The 16,410-nt window shown below is 40.3% G+C and overlaps 4 protein-coding genes across 7 annotated transcripts in view; 2 read left to right on the plus strand and 2 right to left on the minus strand.

The window, feature by feature from the left end:
• Window positions 1–290: 290 nt before the first annotated feature.
• pcmtl (l-isoaspartyl protein carboxyl methyltransferase, like) lies at window positions 291–3,866 on the minus strand. Of its 2 annotated transcripts, none has more exons than XM_058616188.1 (9): window positions 3,758–3,866; window positions 3,413–3,551; window positions 2,238–2,342; window positions 2,052–2,083; window positions 1,831–1,935; window positions 1,624–1,744; window positions 1,449–1,534; window positions 1,117–1,286; window positions 291–941 (listed from the first exon to the last, which is right to left on the minus strand). In XM_058616188.1, exons 2-9 carry the CDS (start codon window positions 3,528–3,530, stop codon window positions 905–907), a joined length of 774 nt encoding a protein of 257 aa, XP_058472171.1. In that variant the 5' UTR covers window positions 3,531–3,551; window positions 3,758–3,866; the 3' UTR covers window positions 291–904. The 2 variants fall into 2 exon arrangements, with proteins under 2 accessions (XP_058472171.1, XP_058472172.1); XM_058616189.1 differs by having other exon boundaries at window positions 291–977.
• Window positions 3,867–4,525: 659 nt separating this feature from the next.
• Window positions 4,526–6,739, plus strand: ccdc32 (coiled-coil domain containing 32). 3 transcript variants are annotated; one of them, XM_058616191.1, is made up of 4 exons: window positions 4,526–4,687; window positions 4,875–5,186; window positions 5,707–5,860; window positions 5,954–6,739. In XM_058616191.1, exons 2-4 carry the CDS (start codon window positions 4,922–4,924, stop codon window positions 6,141–6,143), a joined length of 609 nt encoding a protein of 202 aa, XP_058472174.1. In that variant the 5' UTR covers window positions 4,526–4,687; window positions 4,875–4,921; the 3' UTR covers window positions 6,144–6,739. The 3 variants fall into 3 exon arrangements, with proteins under 3 accessions (XP_058472174.1, XP_058472175.1, XP_058472176.1); XM_058616192.1 differs by having other exon boundaries at window positions 4,529–4,687; window positions 4,945–5,186; XM_058616193.1 differs by having other exon boundaries at window positions 4,575–4,687; window positions 4,948–5,186.
• Window positions 6,740–9,108: 2,369 nt separating this feature from the next.
• prlh2r (prolactin releasing hormone 2 receptor) lies at window positions 9,109–11,309 on the plus strand. The gene is made up of 2 exons (XM_058615609.1): window positions 9,109–10,011; window positions 10,989–11,309. The coding sequence occupies exons 1-2, from the start codon at window positions 9,109–9,111 to the stop codon at window positions 11,307–11,309; spliced, it is 1,224 nt and encodes a 407-aa protein (XP_058471592.1).
• Window positions 11,310–11,832: 523 nt separating this feature from the next.
• Window positions 11,833–16,410, minus strand: part of bahd1 (bromo adjacent homology domain containing 1) — a 39,189-nt gene continuing 34,611 nt past the window's right edge. Inside the window, exons 8-9 of the transcript XR_009233749.1 lie at window positions 14,868–14,960; window positions 11,833–12,065 (exon numbers count right to left, since the gene is read on the minus strand). The gene's annotated coding sequence lies outside the window, so the exon portion shown is untranslated. The remainder of the gene's footprint in view (window positions 12,066–14,867; window positions 14,961–16,410) is intronic.

Consider the following 16,410-nt stretch of genomic DNA (forward strand, 5'->3'; position numbering starts at 1 on the left):
AGTGTATTTTTTATTTTTTTTTAACTGGAATTATGTGAAATTTTGCTTGTTTTATGTTGGACTAAGATTAATTTACATAAAGGTTTATTGTGATGTTTTCTTTTTGTCTCAAATGGAAAGTTTGGTTTTCATTAAAGTAAATTAGATTCCGCTTTCTAAATTATTTTGAATCCAGTGAACACATACCTTCTATTTTGTCTGTTCATCCTGATTCAATCCTCCAGTTCAGTTTCACACACACACACACACACACACACACACAGTCAAAAAAAGGAAATTGACTTGAGTGATACAATATCAATTAAGTTTTTATTAAGAATTCTAACCCTTCACACAATTGTAATGTTTATGCAGTTCTAAAAAAAACAAAGTGCCTCAATTGATCAATATTAAGCTGTTACCTGTTACCATAGTGACAATGTCAACAAAACATTCATACAGTATAAGAAGAAGTTTCTAAACCACAAAATAAAAATAAAAATAAGTACTTTTTGTGGATTCTTATTAAAGTCTCTCAGCCTGTATTTAGGTTTATTTGCATTCATACAAAAATTCCCCCATAAGATTACACACAATTTACCAACTTCTTAAGCTGCAGTTACAATTTTGCCATCTTTACTGACCACAAACAATGTTAAGATTAATTTAAATCTTTGACAACCATTTTTTTCCGGTCCTTCACATTATTGTATACTCATCAGTCTGTACAGGTGAACTGACTTCATGTATTCTGGTCGAAAGTTCATTAGTCCAGTGGAGGGTCACTAACTCTTTTAGCATTCATGGAAGACAGTCAGAGCAGGTAGGTCATATAACTCGTACTTCCAGCACGTTGCCAAGGGACAGCGCAGCAGGACAGGTGGCTGTTCATTCTGGAGCTCAGCTGTGAAACCCACGAGGAGACTCATGGGGCCTCAGAGACACAGCACCAACGCCATCTCCTGCAGGGGCAACCACACTGCAGTCAGAGCTCACCTCTGGGGAGAGAAGGAAGGATAGCATGGATGCCATCATGAGGGCGGATGTTATAGAAATGTGTGATAGTAGTAACACATGCAGGTTTTTATCAGGACATGCTTTTAAAATGAAAAGGTCAGAGGTGTTTTTGTGCAATACCCGGGCCACTGACGCCTCTTGTCGGTCAGGGGGACGTAAATAACTCCCATCAAAGCTTTCTTCAAGAAGGTCCCATCAGTTTGCCGTTCATACTGCTCTAATACCTGACTTCCACCATCAGGGCCCACTGGAAGAACCAGGCGCCCGCCTGGCTTCAGCTGCTCCAGGAGCTGCAACAGAGACACAAAATTAAGATATAAAACAATGCAATTAAAAAGCCTGAAATTCCGGAAAATGTAAATGTATGTAATCCACACGTGTCAGAAATCAGCCTTCGTCTTAATCTCTTTTATTCTTTTCTATCTTTTGAGATCCATATTATGTGTCCTCACAGCGTTGGGGACGGTAGCTGCAGCTGCACCAACATGAATTGCATCATACGGCGCTCCTTCTGGGAAGCCGAGCCTTCCGTCTCCCACTGAGGACAAATATAAGAATTGTTTGTTTTTTTTATTGCCGTGTCGCTGTGCAGTTTAAAGTTTATTGCCTGAACATTGCTAGACTCACCTACAAGTCTGATGCGTCCAGAGGTGAGCAGATCAGGGTCGTCTGCTCTCACGTTTTTCATTGACATTTGAACGAGTTCGTCGATGTGGTCAACGCCGACCACTCTACCGCTGGGTCCCGTCTGCACACAAACAGGGGAAATGAAGGGGTTGCAATGTCCTGTGTAAAATCACGTAAGGAAATATTACATTTTTATATAGAACTTACCATTCTTGCAAAGCAGGCAGTGAGGTATCCACTCCCTGAACCCACATCCAGAGCCGACGCTCCTTCCGTTAGTTTTTCACTTAACAGCTCTAAAGCATGAGCGTGCTGTCAAAACAGGCCCGCGAGGAAACATTTAATGATTTAAGGACGTACTTAAGCGAATGACATAGCCTCACTAACCATATAATATCTCAAATTTCATCTCCGATTTTATTACTCACCATGTGTGGCGCGCTGATTGTCGCCCTGTAGCCTGTGATTAGAACCATCATAACACAGTCATAGCGTGCATCTGTGCTCGTTAAGGAGCTATTACTTACTACAGCGTCATGTATTTACGTAGACATCCATTGGCATACTTATAAGCGTGCGTGTTTTTGTGTTTATGGAGTGACTGAAATGAATACCTATGGACTGTGGAGAGTCTGTGTAAGGATAGTCTCGAGAGTAGAGCGCTCGGTCTGTGGACAGCATGGCATCAAACACTCTGTCGTTGCGGATTACACCATGATCTGAATGAGAAGAGAAAAGGAAATGACACTGTTTATGTATTCTTACGTATTGTGTTATGTTGTTATTCTGTCCTACTTGTTTGTTTGCCTGCCCAGGAACTGCAGATTTAAATTATTATTATTATTATTATAATATACTTATAATATATATACTTATAATATTATTATAAGTTATTAGCCAACTATAGAACAACTGTAAAAATGTGTGTGTTGACCCTGTTAAATAAACAATAAACCAGTGTTTTCCAGTGTTCCAACACACCTGATTCAAATAAGTGGCTCGTTATCAGGCTTCTGCAGTGCTTGCTGATTAGCTGACCATTTGAATCAGGTGTGTTGGAGCAGGGAAACATCTAGAACATGCAGTGCACTGGGTCCACAGGACCAGTATTGGGAAACACTGCCTTACACTAGGGGTCTCAAACTCAAATGACCCGGGGTGACTAGTGAGCACAAGACACTGAAAAAAAATTATATTTATAATTATATTTCACATGATTTCAAAATAAAAGTGTGTGTGCTGGATATGTAACGATAAATAGTTAACAATAGAAATGTGTTTATGATGAAAAATGAATCCATTAATAAAATAAGCCATAAAGAAATAAGTAATATTAAGTGGCAGGCCACACAGAACTCTGCCTGACACTGTTTTGAAATAAAATCACTTTGGTTGCAGTGGTGGAAGGTCATTGGGCAACAAAAGATCTAAACTGGAAGTGATAGGTTTAGTCAGCATTGTGTAAACTATTTATATAGAATTAGTTATTAGTTATTAGTATTAATTACTTTTTTACACCAGTAGCAAATACTCACAGACCAGGTGCAGGAGCAGTGGACGGCACTTATCTGAGTGCGGGAAACAATGGGGGATGTTGTGCCTTGCTCAGGGGCACCCCAGCCATTGACCCATTATGGGATTTGAACCAGCAACCCCCAGGTTACAAGTCCAATTCCTTTCTTCTTGGCCATGTTCAATCATAATTTCACATTGGTTCGAATGCAAGGGCATTTGTTTAAATGTCTAAATGTTATATACACTAACCACCGGGATGATTTCAGTCACTTACCCCTCAGTCTGCTGATGAGCTCTGGATGTGTTTTGCCACTGGACATCCATGCCATGGTCCGGGACAGCAGCACGCCCATGGGTACTGCCACTACTATCAGACGTAACGCGACTAGCATCTCCTCATAACCCGGGTCTCCCTGCAGAGACACGAAAGTCAAGATCTGGGTCACGAACTGCAACGTCACGTTTACTACAAGTTCACAATACGTGTCTGACAGTTCTGCGTATACAGAGTCGAGAACATTCTGGACTAGTTAGCCTGTGAGCTTTTGCAGTTTAGAACAGAAATGAAGAGGTAACGTTCGACAGTACTTATGAATAAGACGTCATGGAGATTGTTTACCTTCGTCAGCACTCCTTACTTCCTTCACTCTGAGGCAAACTTCACTGCGGGCAACTGACAGCCTACATGAGTGCAAGCTGTCAAGCTAACCTACGCAAAAAAAATATTGCTCATTTATTTAAGGTGTTACGGTACGGGTGCTTGCGGCGGACAAAAAGGACACAAAAATGGATATTAAACAAAAATGTCAGTTTATCCATAAAAGTAATGATATGTTGATTTATTGCTGAAAGTTAGTTAAAAGTTATGAAGTTGTTAAATCGCAGTTTGTAATCAATTTAACTGGAAAGTTAGATACATTTTCATCAATAACACAGTTTGCTATTGTAAAATAATCATCAAAGACAGTTTACAAAGCAATGAGTACAGATTGCCTTAATACGGTGGCCCTGAGGTGCAAATCACCAACACAAATAGATAAAAACAACATTAATTTATTTATTAACTATTTGTGTTTGTGATTTGTAGCTAAAGGGCTACTGTACCTTAATGTGTGATTTTGTTTAATAAATAAAAAATCTTTCACAAAGCGTTGAGAGACAGCAGCGTTTTCAAACATTCAGATAAGGTGACAAACCATTTTACTGTTGATAAACTTAGAAAAATAAAGGGGGCGGGGGCGGGGGGGGGATCAGCAATCACTGGTATCGTAACACCTCAAATAACTGCGCACATACTTTCTACAGTAGGTTGATTTGCTTCCTGTTGACGCACAGCATCTGACCAATCACATGCCGACTATCCGTCAGAGCCAATCACATCACAGAGCAGCTTGACTTTGTCCAATCACATGCACCCAAAACAAGGAAATGGGCTGTCGCTGTTTGTCGCTGCCTGTATGTGGATGATGGACGCAGTTAGCTAGTGAGCTAGTCTTCAAATTCACTGAAAGGTGGCCATAAACATATTTAAACGTGGACTTTCGCTGAGGTAAGATGATGTTAACAGGGCCGTTTATCTGGTTTTTAATGCTAGTGAGATGTATATGTCATTTACTGTGATGTAAATGCACATATTAGTCGCCTAAGCTAAAGTATGTTGATGTAGCCTAATTAAGCTATTTTCAGTGTTTTTTCTTCACACTTAACATTTCGGTCTTTGGTTTGTATGTGTGAAGGTGTTCACGCACGAGACCAGGTCAATAAAAGCTGGCTCTGGAAACTGATGTTTGACATGTGTGACTGCAGCAGAATGACCGACGACTTTGAGAGACAGGATGCCCGCTCCAGCGGGGAGCTCTGGACCGAGATCTGCTCCAGTCTGCCCGAGGCTGTTCCGGAGAACAACACCGAGTTCAGAGACTCGTTCCAGCCGACAGAACAAGTGGAAGTGGTGGTCAGTGGTCAGAATAACGGGACACACATCAGTTCTTCCAGTGACGATAAGTGGGAGCCCATGGAGGACTCTGAGATCTACATAGCCAGTTTAGGTATGATCCTGCTTCTCGACCTAGTTTTAATCAAGAGTTTATTTAGATTCTTCAAATTGCACAATATACAATCAACCAATCAATGTTTATTGATTGGTTGGACTTCACAATATCTGCAAGGTCCTCAAAGTGCTTCACATAAAAATTAAGAATAACAAAAAAAGAACACTCATATTAGCAGGAGTGAAATACAACATAATATAGTAAGGAACACTAGTAAACTGAGCATCAATAGAAGTATAAATTGTCAATGGATTGTGTTGCTGATTAGATATTGGTGTTATCAAGCAGTTAAACAAGTGTATCTAATACATACTGTTACACATCCACCTACACAACAATGCCCCACATAACACAAATCCAAAAATACAACACACACGATCAAAAATGAACAAACAAAAAACAAGCTCAAAAATAAGTATACCCTTTTATATTAGCATCAGTTTAGCATCTGAGGTTGTTGTCAGTGAACCATGTGACTTGTTAAAAACTTGCACTGCCGTTGCATGTTTTGCTGCAGAGAACCGTCTGAAGAAGTTAAAAGGCCAGACCAGTGACGTCACGTCCAGGGACATGTTGCGCTCATTGTCTCAGGCTAAAAAAGAATGCTGGGATAGATTCCTGCACGATGCCCAGACCTCGGAACTCTTTCAAGGAGGAGACCTGGATGACAGGTAGGAGATGACAAGTGTCTTATGAAAAGTATTCTCAAGTCTTCTTTTGTTCTGCCAACACCCTTTGCCTTTTTTGTGTACCTCCCTTCTCAGTGCCCTGGAACATTTCAAAAGGTGGTTGATACCTGAGAAGGTGGCCATCAGTGCAGAGGAGCTGGAATATCTACTGAGGCCATCCCAGAATAAGGACCTAGCGGAAACCAACCAGTCACAAAATGAAGAGGACACAGACGGAGAGAAACAGGACCCCGAGGACCAGGACACTCACAGTCCTGAGAAATAGGTGTGTGTTAAAAAGACTGAAGGACTCATTTTAAGTGGATTCAGTATGTGTGAGTTTGTAGCCTCTGCATCCATTCTGACTTGTGTTATATCTTATTCCTGTTGTGGCCAAAGCTTTTGTTATCAGCGGTGAAAGAAGGTAATTACGGCCCCCTTTTTTTTTGGTTTCCCCAGCAACCGAGTGTTACACACAAGTCATCCCTTCAACCACAAATCTAAAATCTAAGGGTTTGAATGTCGACTTTTCTCTTGTCTTCCTAATTTCAGAATTAGCATCTAGTCTGTGTCGTGATTCATAATTAATTAGTTAATCAGATTTACAAGATATGGCACAAGCAATGAATATTTTAGAGAGGCGTTGTTTTGTGTCACCTGAAGTAGGAGGACTTATGTCATGTAATCCTGAATATATTGTACCATACTGTGTAACATCGTTTATTTTTCACATGTAGATTTCCAAAAAAAATGTTTTAACCCAGTTGCAATAAAAACAACTATTCTATGTTCACTGTTATGTTTGGTTAAATAGCAGAGGCTCTTTGTGCTTTGTTAGGTTCAATTTCAGATTTGCACAATAAAACGGGTAACTGGTTTTAATCTTTGTACGTCGAATCATGTTATTTTGGGAAAACAAGTTTAAAATTGTATGTTCAAAATGAACCATCATCATCATAGAGATGATTTGAAATGGGAAGAGTGACTGTTTAAGCCTGGATGTTAAAATTGAATACACTTTCATTTATGCTAAATTATCATCAAAGGGCACGGGAAGGGGTTAGAGGCTGAGGAATGATTTAAATGAACGAGTGAATGAGGGCCCTCAGGTATTGAAGGACTAACATGCGGAGGAATGGAAGAACGAGTGGAAGATTTTGTGTTGTACCTCTCTTAACTGTATTATCATTAGGGGGCAGCAAAGAACCACATTTTATTCATTCATTTACTCTATAACATCTTCCCACCAAGTTACGGGACATTCGGTGGCTCTGTTTTCACTTTGGGGGGGGGGGGGGCGCTATAGAGCCCTTGAGCAACGCACAGGTCCGGGCGCTATACCAAGATCTAATTTTCGCCAGTCGCCACTTTTGTGCAAAGTTTCAATGACCGCAATAGCACGGAACAATAATAATAATAATAATATAATAATAATCTGAAGAGATGACGCCAAATAAAACCCAAACAAAAAGACAACAAACAAAGCTTTACCCGGGACAAAGCGCCAATGCTAAGGTATGACAGGAAAACACACCAGGTCCTGGATAAAGCGGTAGGAAATGGATGGATGTACATGTTTAGCTGTTAATGCTAAAATTGTGTCTCACATATAGGCTCTTTAAACGGACATTGTTCCTACAGTGACCACAGACATTTGCCTTGTTATCCAGTCCACGCACATTTCCGTGACCTCCGCACTAATCCGCTGCTAATATAGCTTTACTCGGGGTCGCCGAGACTCACAATTTTTAAATTAGGCTCAGGGTGGATGAATATGTATGTGTGAGCACTGGCGGCCAAAGATCAATGAATTTATGAAAAACATTTTTCATAAGTCATAAAATGTGTTAGTGTCACTATAAACCCGACTACATACAAAAACCATCAAACGCCGTTTATAAATTCACCATTTATACGAGCCAGAGGGTCACTACAGTTCCCCAAAGGAACATTATGGGAGATTATAATGACTGTTCACAGAGGGGGGGGTGAGATGCTGAGTGAAATGTCAGAGCAGAGCAGACCATTTCAGTCAAACCACACTGGGAGTGACTCACACACATGGAGAGAGAGGGAGGAGAGGGAGGGGAGGGAGGGAGAGATGGAGAGAGAGAGAGCACATATCTTTCTTCTGAAGTGCCCTGCATTGGAGAAGTGAGGCAGCACAGACGTGGGACTTACCGCAGACACAAAGGGACACAAACGGGCGCTCAAGCTGACCGACAGCTCTCGCAGAGGTACAGTTTACTCCACTTTCATCTCATCTGGCAACAAGTGCTTATGAATTTGTGCATTTTCTGGATTATTTTGAATGAAAAAAACTCAAATGTAAATTGTGGAGGGAGTTGGGATTTCTATCATCCTCATCATTATTGTGAATTATTGTGAATGTTGAATAGAAAAGTCATTCAAATGCGCTTGTTTTTTGATCCAGATGGGAAATATAGAGCTTTTCCCCAACTTGTACAACACCTCATTGTCTCATTTCAGACATGTACATATTCCTTATTGCAGCTAAACCATTGATATCCGTGAAGCTGCGTCAGTTTATGTAGAAAAAAACGGTAAAAGAACCAAAGATTTAATGGATTAATAATTGTTAACAAACACCAGGGCAGTGGAGCAAAAAAAAAATGAAACAATAAAGGGACAAAAAAACACCTCCTCTCCTTATCGGCGCCCACGTTACATATTCATCAAACTGGACCTAAGTGTGTCAATGATTCAACGGTAAAGATCTGGAGAGGCAGAGAATAATAAAGGGTGACAAGTGTGTGAGAGAGTGAAGGGACGAGACGGATGAATGTGTTCCCGAGCTTTGTAACGACATTTTATTGACCCTCGACTAATAAGTCTTTATCTTCCATCATCATGTTCCTCGTTGGATATAATCAGCAGCAGCGAGAAGAAATAGTTGAGTGAATGATTGCAAGCAGTGGCGATGGGGACCTAAAGGGCCACTTCACCCATAAAATACATGGATTCATGTGTTATTCCATATCACCAGACAGTGGATCTGAGGTGCACGTCTCGTTCCCACGGCGACGGAGGAAGTTGGGATTGAAAGGAAGAAAAAATGTCGTAAAAAGTCACTTCCTTCGAAAAGAATAAAAGCCCTTCGCTGTGTTTCGGTCCATTACGACACGTTTTATGAGTAAATGATCTGTAGAATAACAGAATTCTTGGGTGAAACAGCCCTTTAATTATGATATAATGTGCCTAAATTGTTCTTTATTCCAGCCTCTGCAGAGATGGACTGGGACAATCCGCTGAACCAATCCAGTGTGAACTCTTCTTCACCTGCGTCCACTTCCTCCTCCTTCTCCTTCTCCTCCTCCTCCTCTTGCTGCAACGCCACGAGCCCTCTCTTTTCAAAGTCCCTCTCCTCGGCGCCTTCCTTCTCCGGCCTGGACCTCCTGCACGAGCTGAAGCTCCTCTTCATCCCTCTCTACTCCGCCGTGGTCCTCGTGGCCTTCTCCGGCAACCTCCTCCTGCTCTTCCTCATGTGGCGCGACAAGAAGAGACACACCACCACCAACTTCCTCATCAGCAACCTGGCGCTCGTCGACTTGGTCATGTGCGTCTTCTGCGTCCCCCTGACGGCGTCCTACGCCTTTGACAAGCGTGGGTGGATATTTGGACCGCACATGTGCCACTTTGTCAGCGTCATGCAGTCGGCGGCCGTCTACGCGGCAGTCCTGTCCCTCATGGCCATTGCGGTCGACCGCTACGTGGTCGTGGCTTATCCCATCCGCAAAAGAGCGGGTTGCCTGTTCTGCTGGGGCCTGGTGGTCCTAATCTGGCTGTCCTCTCTAGCTTTATCCACTCCCACGGCGCTGCACGTCGTCCACCTGGACCTGCGGGCCACGGGCCTGCAGATGGCCGTGTGCGAGGAGTTCTGGGACGGCCAGGAGCGAGGTCGCCTCGTCTACTCCTGCTTCATTCTCTTCTTCTCCTACTGTGTGCCACTGGCAGCCGTCTCCATCTCCTACTGCGCGATATCCTACCAGCTGAAGCAGAGGACCAGGTTTGGGTTGACGGCGTGTCCGGAGCTGAGGTCTGCACGGGCTGCCTGGAGCAAACGGAGGAAGAGGACCTTCTACCTGCTGCTGGTGTCCGTCCTCTGTTTCGCCTTTTCATGGCTCCCATTGCAGGTAGACTGAACGTTTCATAGCTAACACATCGCAGGAACTACTAATGTTCTTCCACTACATGGTACCGCCTCGCTTCGGCGCGGTTCGCTTGGTTTTCCATGACAATATAGTACCTCCTCAACGTGGGCGGGGTCATCACAGCGCGGCTGCATGAAACTAACCGTGACTCTGTTTACGAGCCGCACGGTTGTAAAGCGGTTGTTTTCGACGTACTGAATCATTAGAATCACTCACTGAACTGAAATACAGCATCAGGGTTTGCGCTAAATACACCAGACTCCTGTTAAGTGATGAGATTTTAGACGTTTCCTTTGCTAAATGTTGGAGATTAACGCACGTTTTCAGGACTTTTAAGTCTTTTTAATTGATCTACAGTTCGGCATTTTTCGGTTCGATTCATGACTCTTCCTGTTGACGACGCTCTCTGACCAATCAGGGGCCGGCAGTCTGACGACGTCACGCATAGAATCAGCTCGGCTCGCTTGGAACCTCGCCAGAGCAGGCACTAAAATAGGTACCAGGTGCTATCGCTAATGGAAAAGCGAAGTAACCGCGCCGCGCCGCGCCGTGCCGCGCCGAGGCGAGACGAGTCGCACTAGTGGAAAAGCGCCGTTAGATGAGAAGATTGATACCACCCGTCTTCTAGTGAAATGTCCAGGGTGTCACTTTTTAGGAGAGGTCACGCAATCCCATCATGCAACACAGAACCAAAACAAATGTTCATAATGAGCGTCTTTTTAGCATAATTTAACTGTGGACTATGCGGGAAATCATCTTCATCTTCAATATTCAAATGATTTGACGACTTTGGACTTGCTTGAGACTCTAAGTTGAGACTTTATGTGTGATTTACTCCCATCTCTGGTGGTGACTCACTGATTTTATCATCTTTTTATCAAAGACAACAAATGACTTAGTATACTGGATAACTAACAACATCATTTTAAATTGAATTATAAGCTGTACTTTCTTTGCAGGTGGTGAACCTGATCCGCGACCTGGACACGGACTTCTCCATTTTGGGCAAGAACTACATCAACGTGATCCAGGTGTCCAGTCACCTGTTCGCCATGAGCTCCACCTGCTACAACCCTTTCATTTACGCCTCGCTGCACAACAAGGTCTTGTCCTACCTGTGTCACGGCTTCCTGTCCCGCTGGAGAGGACAGGGGAAGGACCAGGGCCGAGGGTCCAGCATCGTGAAAATGTCCAAAGTGACACGTCTGCACACGTCCACCGCCGCGGCGGATTTACCCGGTGCTGCGAGCAACACTGTTCCTGAAGAGGACTATGCTTAAAATGTGTTTTCAGAGGAAGATACGGGTTATTTTACAGCTATTGTGAGCATAAACGTGTATTGTGAGCAGTTGTGTTGCTCCGGTGTGAGCATTTACAACAACAACAGTTCTTCAAATGATTGAATATGTTTGTATTTTTGGGCTGATTATGACCTTTAAGCCAGAGTTAAATGTGCTTTTTGTATTTATTGACTGTGTATTTATTTAAATGAGCTTTATTTATGATAAATGAGTCTGTGATAATGAATGAATGATGTGTTACCGTCTCACTTTGGACATTTTAAGACGGGAATAGAGTAAAAGGGCGTCTGTGCCGAGGTTATAATAGTATAATATTAGTTTTGACGGTTTGTTTTTTAAAATAAGTTAGCTTTAATTAGTTTCTATTTTTTGTAAATGCTTAGTTTTACTTTGTAGTATGGAGTATTTGCCGGGTGCAAGATGCAAAAAGGTCATAATAAGTATTGTGTCATAAACAAAACAGAAAACAAATTGAAAGCATTTTATCAATTAATGAATTAATGAATTTTTGTTTTGTCATTTTGATAGTTTTCGTTGACTATTTTGACTGTTTTTTTAAATAAGTTCCAGACTTCTACACAACATTGTGATAGCTAGCATGAGACAAAAATAGACAAAAACAATAAAGCACAACATAAGGAGGTATACATAGCTATTATAGCGTACCTTACCCATAATGCACAGGTGAAGATTGAGGCCCTTAATCGCCAACAACTAACCAAGATGTTCACAAGTCTATAAAGAGAAAAAAGGGTTGTATAAAATGGAGTTAGGACACCAAAGAGTGGAAAAGAGGTGATACTGAAATGAAATCTCTTCATGTGAGATCTTTTGAAATGGTATCATTACCATAATCAGGACAATGAGACGCTGGCGCTCAAGGAGAAAGAGAGAACGACCATTAATGTGCAATTATATCAATTCAGTCATGGGGAATTATTTGTTCTGCCTATCTGCAATCTGTCATTTTCTTTAGTTCATTTGCCGCTGCTCCCAATTTTGATCAAGCACAAGTACAACAAGAGCATAAAACAATAGAATTCTAATGAGAATATGGTGCTTATTTGTTTCCACTGGCTTTGTGTTTAATTCGCAGGATGAACACAAAGGAGCATTTGCTCTTACGTACGTCTGAGTAAGCGTTTTCCTTTTAACCCTCAGAGCTCACTGGTCAATTACTGGGAATACTACACACTAAACTCCTTATATGGACATCCTGGGGGTGTGTTTATAAGTCACAGGCTTTTTAAAAAAAAAAACTGTGAGCGGTGATAATTGTGCCGAAGACACAAAAATAGACGGTATTTCTTTTATTTTGGTTCATAAAAACGAGCCAAGCCGACTTCAGGTGTGTTTATACAGTTGGTAAAATGGGAAGAAAAAAAATCACATTGCCTTTAGATTGTGCTGAAAAAAAAAGGATACAAGACACTCGAGAGAACATCCAAATCAGCCTTCAAATCACCCAATTCATTGCGTCCAAATGTTCAAAACCACCGTCTTTTTAGCATAATTTAAATGTGGAATATGCAGGAAATCATCTTTGTCTTCTGTATTAAAAATAAAATAATATTAAAAATCACATTGCCTATAGGTTGCGCTGAAAAAAAGGATATAAGACGCTCTAAATCGTAGATTTGAGATGCGGAAACAATCAGAAATCTTGTTTTGAATTAATATGATATATATGTATAATATATGAATATGAATATAAGGAATAATTAAATGAATATGAATATGACAAATGCCCTGAATTCATCAACCATCTTAAAAACCTGACACTTTTCCAAAACATAAAGCCATCCATGCTTTTCCTAGCCCTTTACTCTCACCTTAACCCTGAAAAAGCCCTTTAAAGTCCTCACAAAGATAGAAATACAAGTATGTATCTAATTTCAGTCAATTTCGACACCTCAGCACACTGTTCTCACACATGGAGACAGCAGTGACGTCCACAGTCGTCGCGTCAGAGAGGGTTTGTGATTCTGTATTAGAAAAATCGACGTTTTAGAAGAGAAAATCGATGATATTTAGCTTTTATTAACACGACTCCACCTGAAGGTTGTGGGTTTGATTCTCCGAGTGACAGAAAATGCACTGTGTGAATGGCAAAACTGTAGTGTGAAGCAGCTCCGAGTGGCTCATCCTATAAACCATTTACCCATTTCGCGACTGCCAACTACAGATTTTCCAATTTCCCCGTTTATCCAACTACATTTGGCTTCCTGTTGAAACTCTCATTTCATTTTCACAGGGGAAAAGATTAAATGTTACACTTAAACTGGCCGGGCTCAGTCAAGAAACACGGGTGAACAAGAATAAAGCGACAAAAACGCAATTACGGGGATTTCATTTCAGATTTTTATGGCACGTATAAAAGAATGATCTCTGACAATAGTTATTTTTGAAAGGATGGAAGTGGGAGGAGTGCAAGTGATGCGGTCCTGAAGGAGAGCGGCGAGTATTGAGGGGTAGTTATTGGTGAGGGTTTTGAAAAAGGAGATTAATGTACTGCTGTTGTACCAAATATCAACACTGGACGACCATACACTATAAAAAAAATGTCCGTAGATTTTACAGTGAAAAACCGTCAAACCATAACAGAAAAAGACCGTAAACTTAAAAAGAGTTTATTACAGATTTTGTAACAGTGAAATACCGTAAATATATATAGTTGCCGAAACAGTAATTTTTGTATATTTTTTCCTGTAAAAATTACATTAATCTACTGTTAAATAATTGCACTGCGTTGATTATGGAAATCTCCCAAACTTGTATCTTTTGCGTTTTTTTTTTTTAAAGAATACATTTTCTTACTGTTAAACTTATTAAACCATTGTGTTAATTACGTAAAAATACCATAATATTTATAAGAGCCAAAACTTCTGGCAACCACAGCTGCCAGTTTTTACCGTAAAAACAAGGTCGTTAAATAAAGTAGTATTTTATGTTAATAAATGCTGTTTTATTTCATGGAGAAATACTTTACTTATATGGTATTTCCACGTTAAATATATGGCAAAACATTGTTACTTTCAATTAAAAAGAATGTTATTTAAATGGTAGAATAAGGAAAAAACCGCCAACCTTTTACCGTAATGTAAGAAAAAGTTCTACCGTATTTATTACGGTAGAATTCTGGCAACCACAGCTGTCAGTTTTTTACCGTAAAAATAACAGGGTTTTTTTACAGTGTAGACAGTTCCAAAGTTATTGTAAAATCACTTTTACTCGATGTTGAAAGATAAAAGAGAGGGAAACCACATTTACTCTTGTTTCCAGTGTGTCAATTATTGAGGAGCACGGTGGGCCGAATGTGGGCCTGCGGGCCTTGAGTTTGACACACGCACATTAAGGGACAGGATATGGAAACAGTGTGGGTAGAAAAATGGCTTAGTTCTGTACACACAACTGTTTCTGTCCGTCTCGGGAATCAATATTTATTAGCTTTCTTTAATTGTATTACGGTATTTTACACACACACACACACTGATTCACCTGCTCACACCGCCTGATTCAGGCCTCATACATATTCACCTGAGCGTTGATTATCGGAGTCAGACGTCATCTCCTCGTGTCATGGCGCTCGCGTATAAGACGGAATCTTTAATCACTTGAGGTGGAGAGAGGCTGAATGAAATAGAAAAGCACACACACACACACAGACTTTTGAATGATGTAGATAATGCATTGTTTCCTGTTGTGTCCATGACAACTTAAGGCAAACAAATCATTCTCAGGAGTTTCAGTGACAGAGAAGAAGAGGGTGAATAAACAATCAGGTGCATCGTGTGTATATGACGCTTAAAGCCTCAACTAAGTGTTTGTAATGTAACTAAGTACAAATACTTTGTTACTGTAATCAAGTACAAAATTCACATATCTGTACTTTTCTTTATTTATACTTCTAGTGACTTTTATTCCACTACATTTCCTCTAACTAACTTTGCTCCTCGTTACGACCAAATAAAATCAGAAGAAGAAGACTTGGTACTATGGTCTGTATTTATACAGCGCTTCTCTAGTGTCTTGCTCAAGGACACATATATAGACGAGTAGAGCCAGGAATTGGACCCACAACCTTCCAGTTGAAAGACAACTCGCCCTACCACTGAGCCACTTTTAATACTTCTACTTCTCAAACTTCAGTACATTTTAGATCAGAAAATGACTTTTGATACTTAAGTACAGTAAATGTCATATACTTAAGTAATCACTTAAGTAATATTATAAAAAAGAAAAGTGACTTCCACCTCTACCAAAGTCATTTTCTGGTACCTTTCAATGTCTAAGCTCATAAACCTACACAGAGCTGTGATCCCTGTATTTGATCAAATCCTGTCAAAGTGCGCCACCGTGTGGACAATCGCCAGTACTACAGCTGGCAACCTGGTTTATACTAAAATTACAGCCAACCAATTTTAAGTAAACCAAGGATTACTCCCAAATTCTATAATTATGTTCATACCTCATACCCACCTCTCCCTCTTTTCTTAACCAGGAGTGCCTTTTCTGTCTTCTTTAGCATTTTTAACATCGTTACACCGAACAGCGCAAATAATATTCTAAGCATGAAATAACTTACTCTCAAATAATATAAAGACGTTGTTTTCAGACATGTGACAAGATGTAAATGTGAATGTGTTGCCATTGTAAAAACATGTTTAAAATAAACTTTTCTATAATATATATATCCATATACTATAAGGCTGTGTGACTGTTGGGGAAAATGTCTCTCCTTACATTTAAACAAAACTATATATGTGTGTATATATATGTGTGTGTATATATATATATATATATATATATATATATATATATATATATATACATACATATATATATATATACATATATATACATATATATAACTATATATGTATATATATATGATTTGAAACACTGAATGAAATTTCTCACACACACGTGCAAACGCATATATTATTTATTACAATTAAATAGTTTTTTTTCTTATATTACAGGGGTCCATTTCAAACCATACAAATAATCTGTGCTGTGATTAATAATATTTCCAAGATAGATCTCCAGAAAACGCCATGCAAAGAATACAAACAGAAAT

Source organism: Solea solea, chromosome 18 (genome assembly GCF_958295425.1).
Source record: "Solea solea chromosome 18, fSolSol10.1, whole genome shotgun sequence".
NCBI classification, from domain to species: Eukaryota; Metazoa; Chordata; class Actinopteri; order Pleuronectiformes; family Soleidae; genus Solea; species Solea solea.

What these genes read in the sequence shown, in the direction of transcription:
- prlh2r (XM_058615609.1), top strand. Translation starts at nt 9,109, where the DNA reads ATGGACTGGGACAATCCGCTGAACCAATCCAGTGTGAACTCTTCTTCA. An exon ending in TTTCATGGCTCCCATTGCAG is followed by an intron (nt 10,012 to 10,988) that starts GTAGACTGAACG and finishes CTTTCTTTGCAG; the next exon opens with GTGGTGAACCTGATCCGCGA.
- pcmtl (XM_058616188.1), bottom strand. Translation starts at nt 3,530, where the DNA reads ATGCTAGTCGCGTTACGTCTGATAGTAGTGGCAGTACCCATGGGCGTG. An exon ending in CAATCAGCGCGCCACACATG is followed by an intron (nt 1,936 to 2,051) that starts GTGAGTAATAAA and finishes CTGTTTTGACAG; the next exon opens with CACGCTCATGCTTTAGAGCT. An exon ending in TGGACGCATCAGACTTGTAG is followed by an intron (nt 1,535 to 1,623) that starts GTGAGTCTAGCA and finishes ATTTGTCCTCAG; the next exon opens with TGGGAGACGGAAGGCTCGGC.
- ccdc32 (XM_058616191.1), top strand. Translation starts at nt 4,922, where the DNA reads ATGTTTGACATGTGTGACTGCAGCAGAATGACCGACGACTTTGAGAGA. An exon ending in GATCTACATAGCCAGTTTAG is followed by an intron (nt 5,187 to 5,706) that starts GTATGATCCTGC and finishes GTTTTGCTGCAG; the next exon opens with AGAACCGTCTGAAGAAGTTA. An exon ending in GGAGGAGACCTGGATGACAG is followed by an intron (nt 5,861 to 5,953) that starts GTAGGAGATGAC and finishes CTCCCTTCTCAG; the next exon opens with TGCCCTGGAACATTTCAAAA.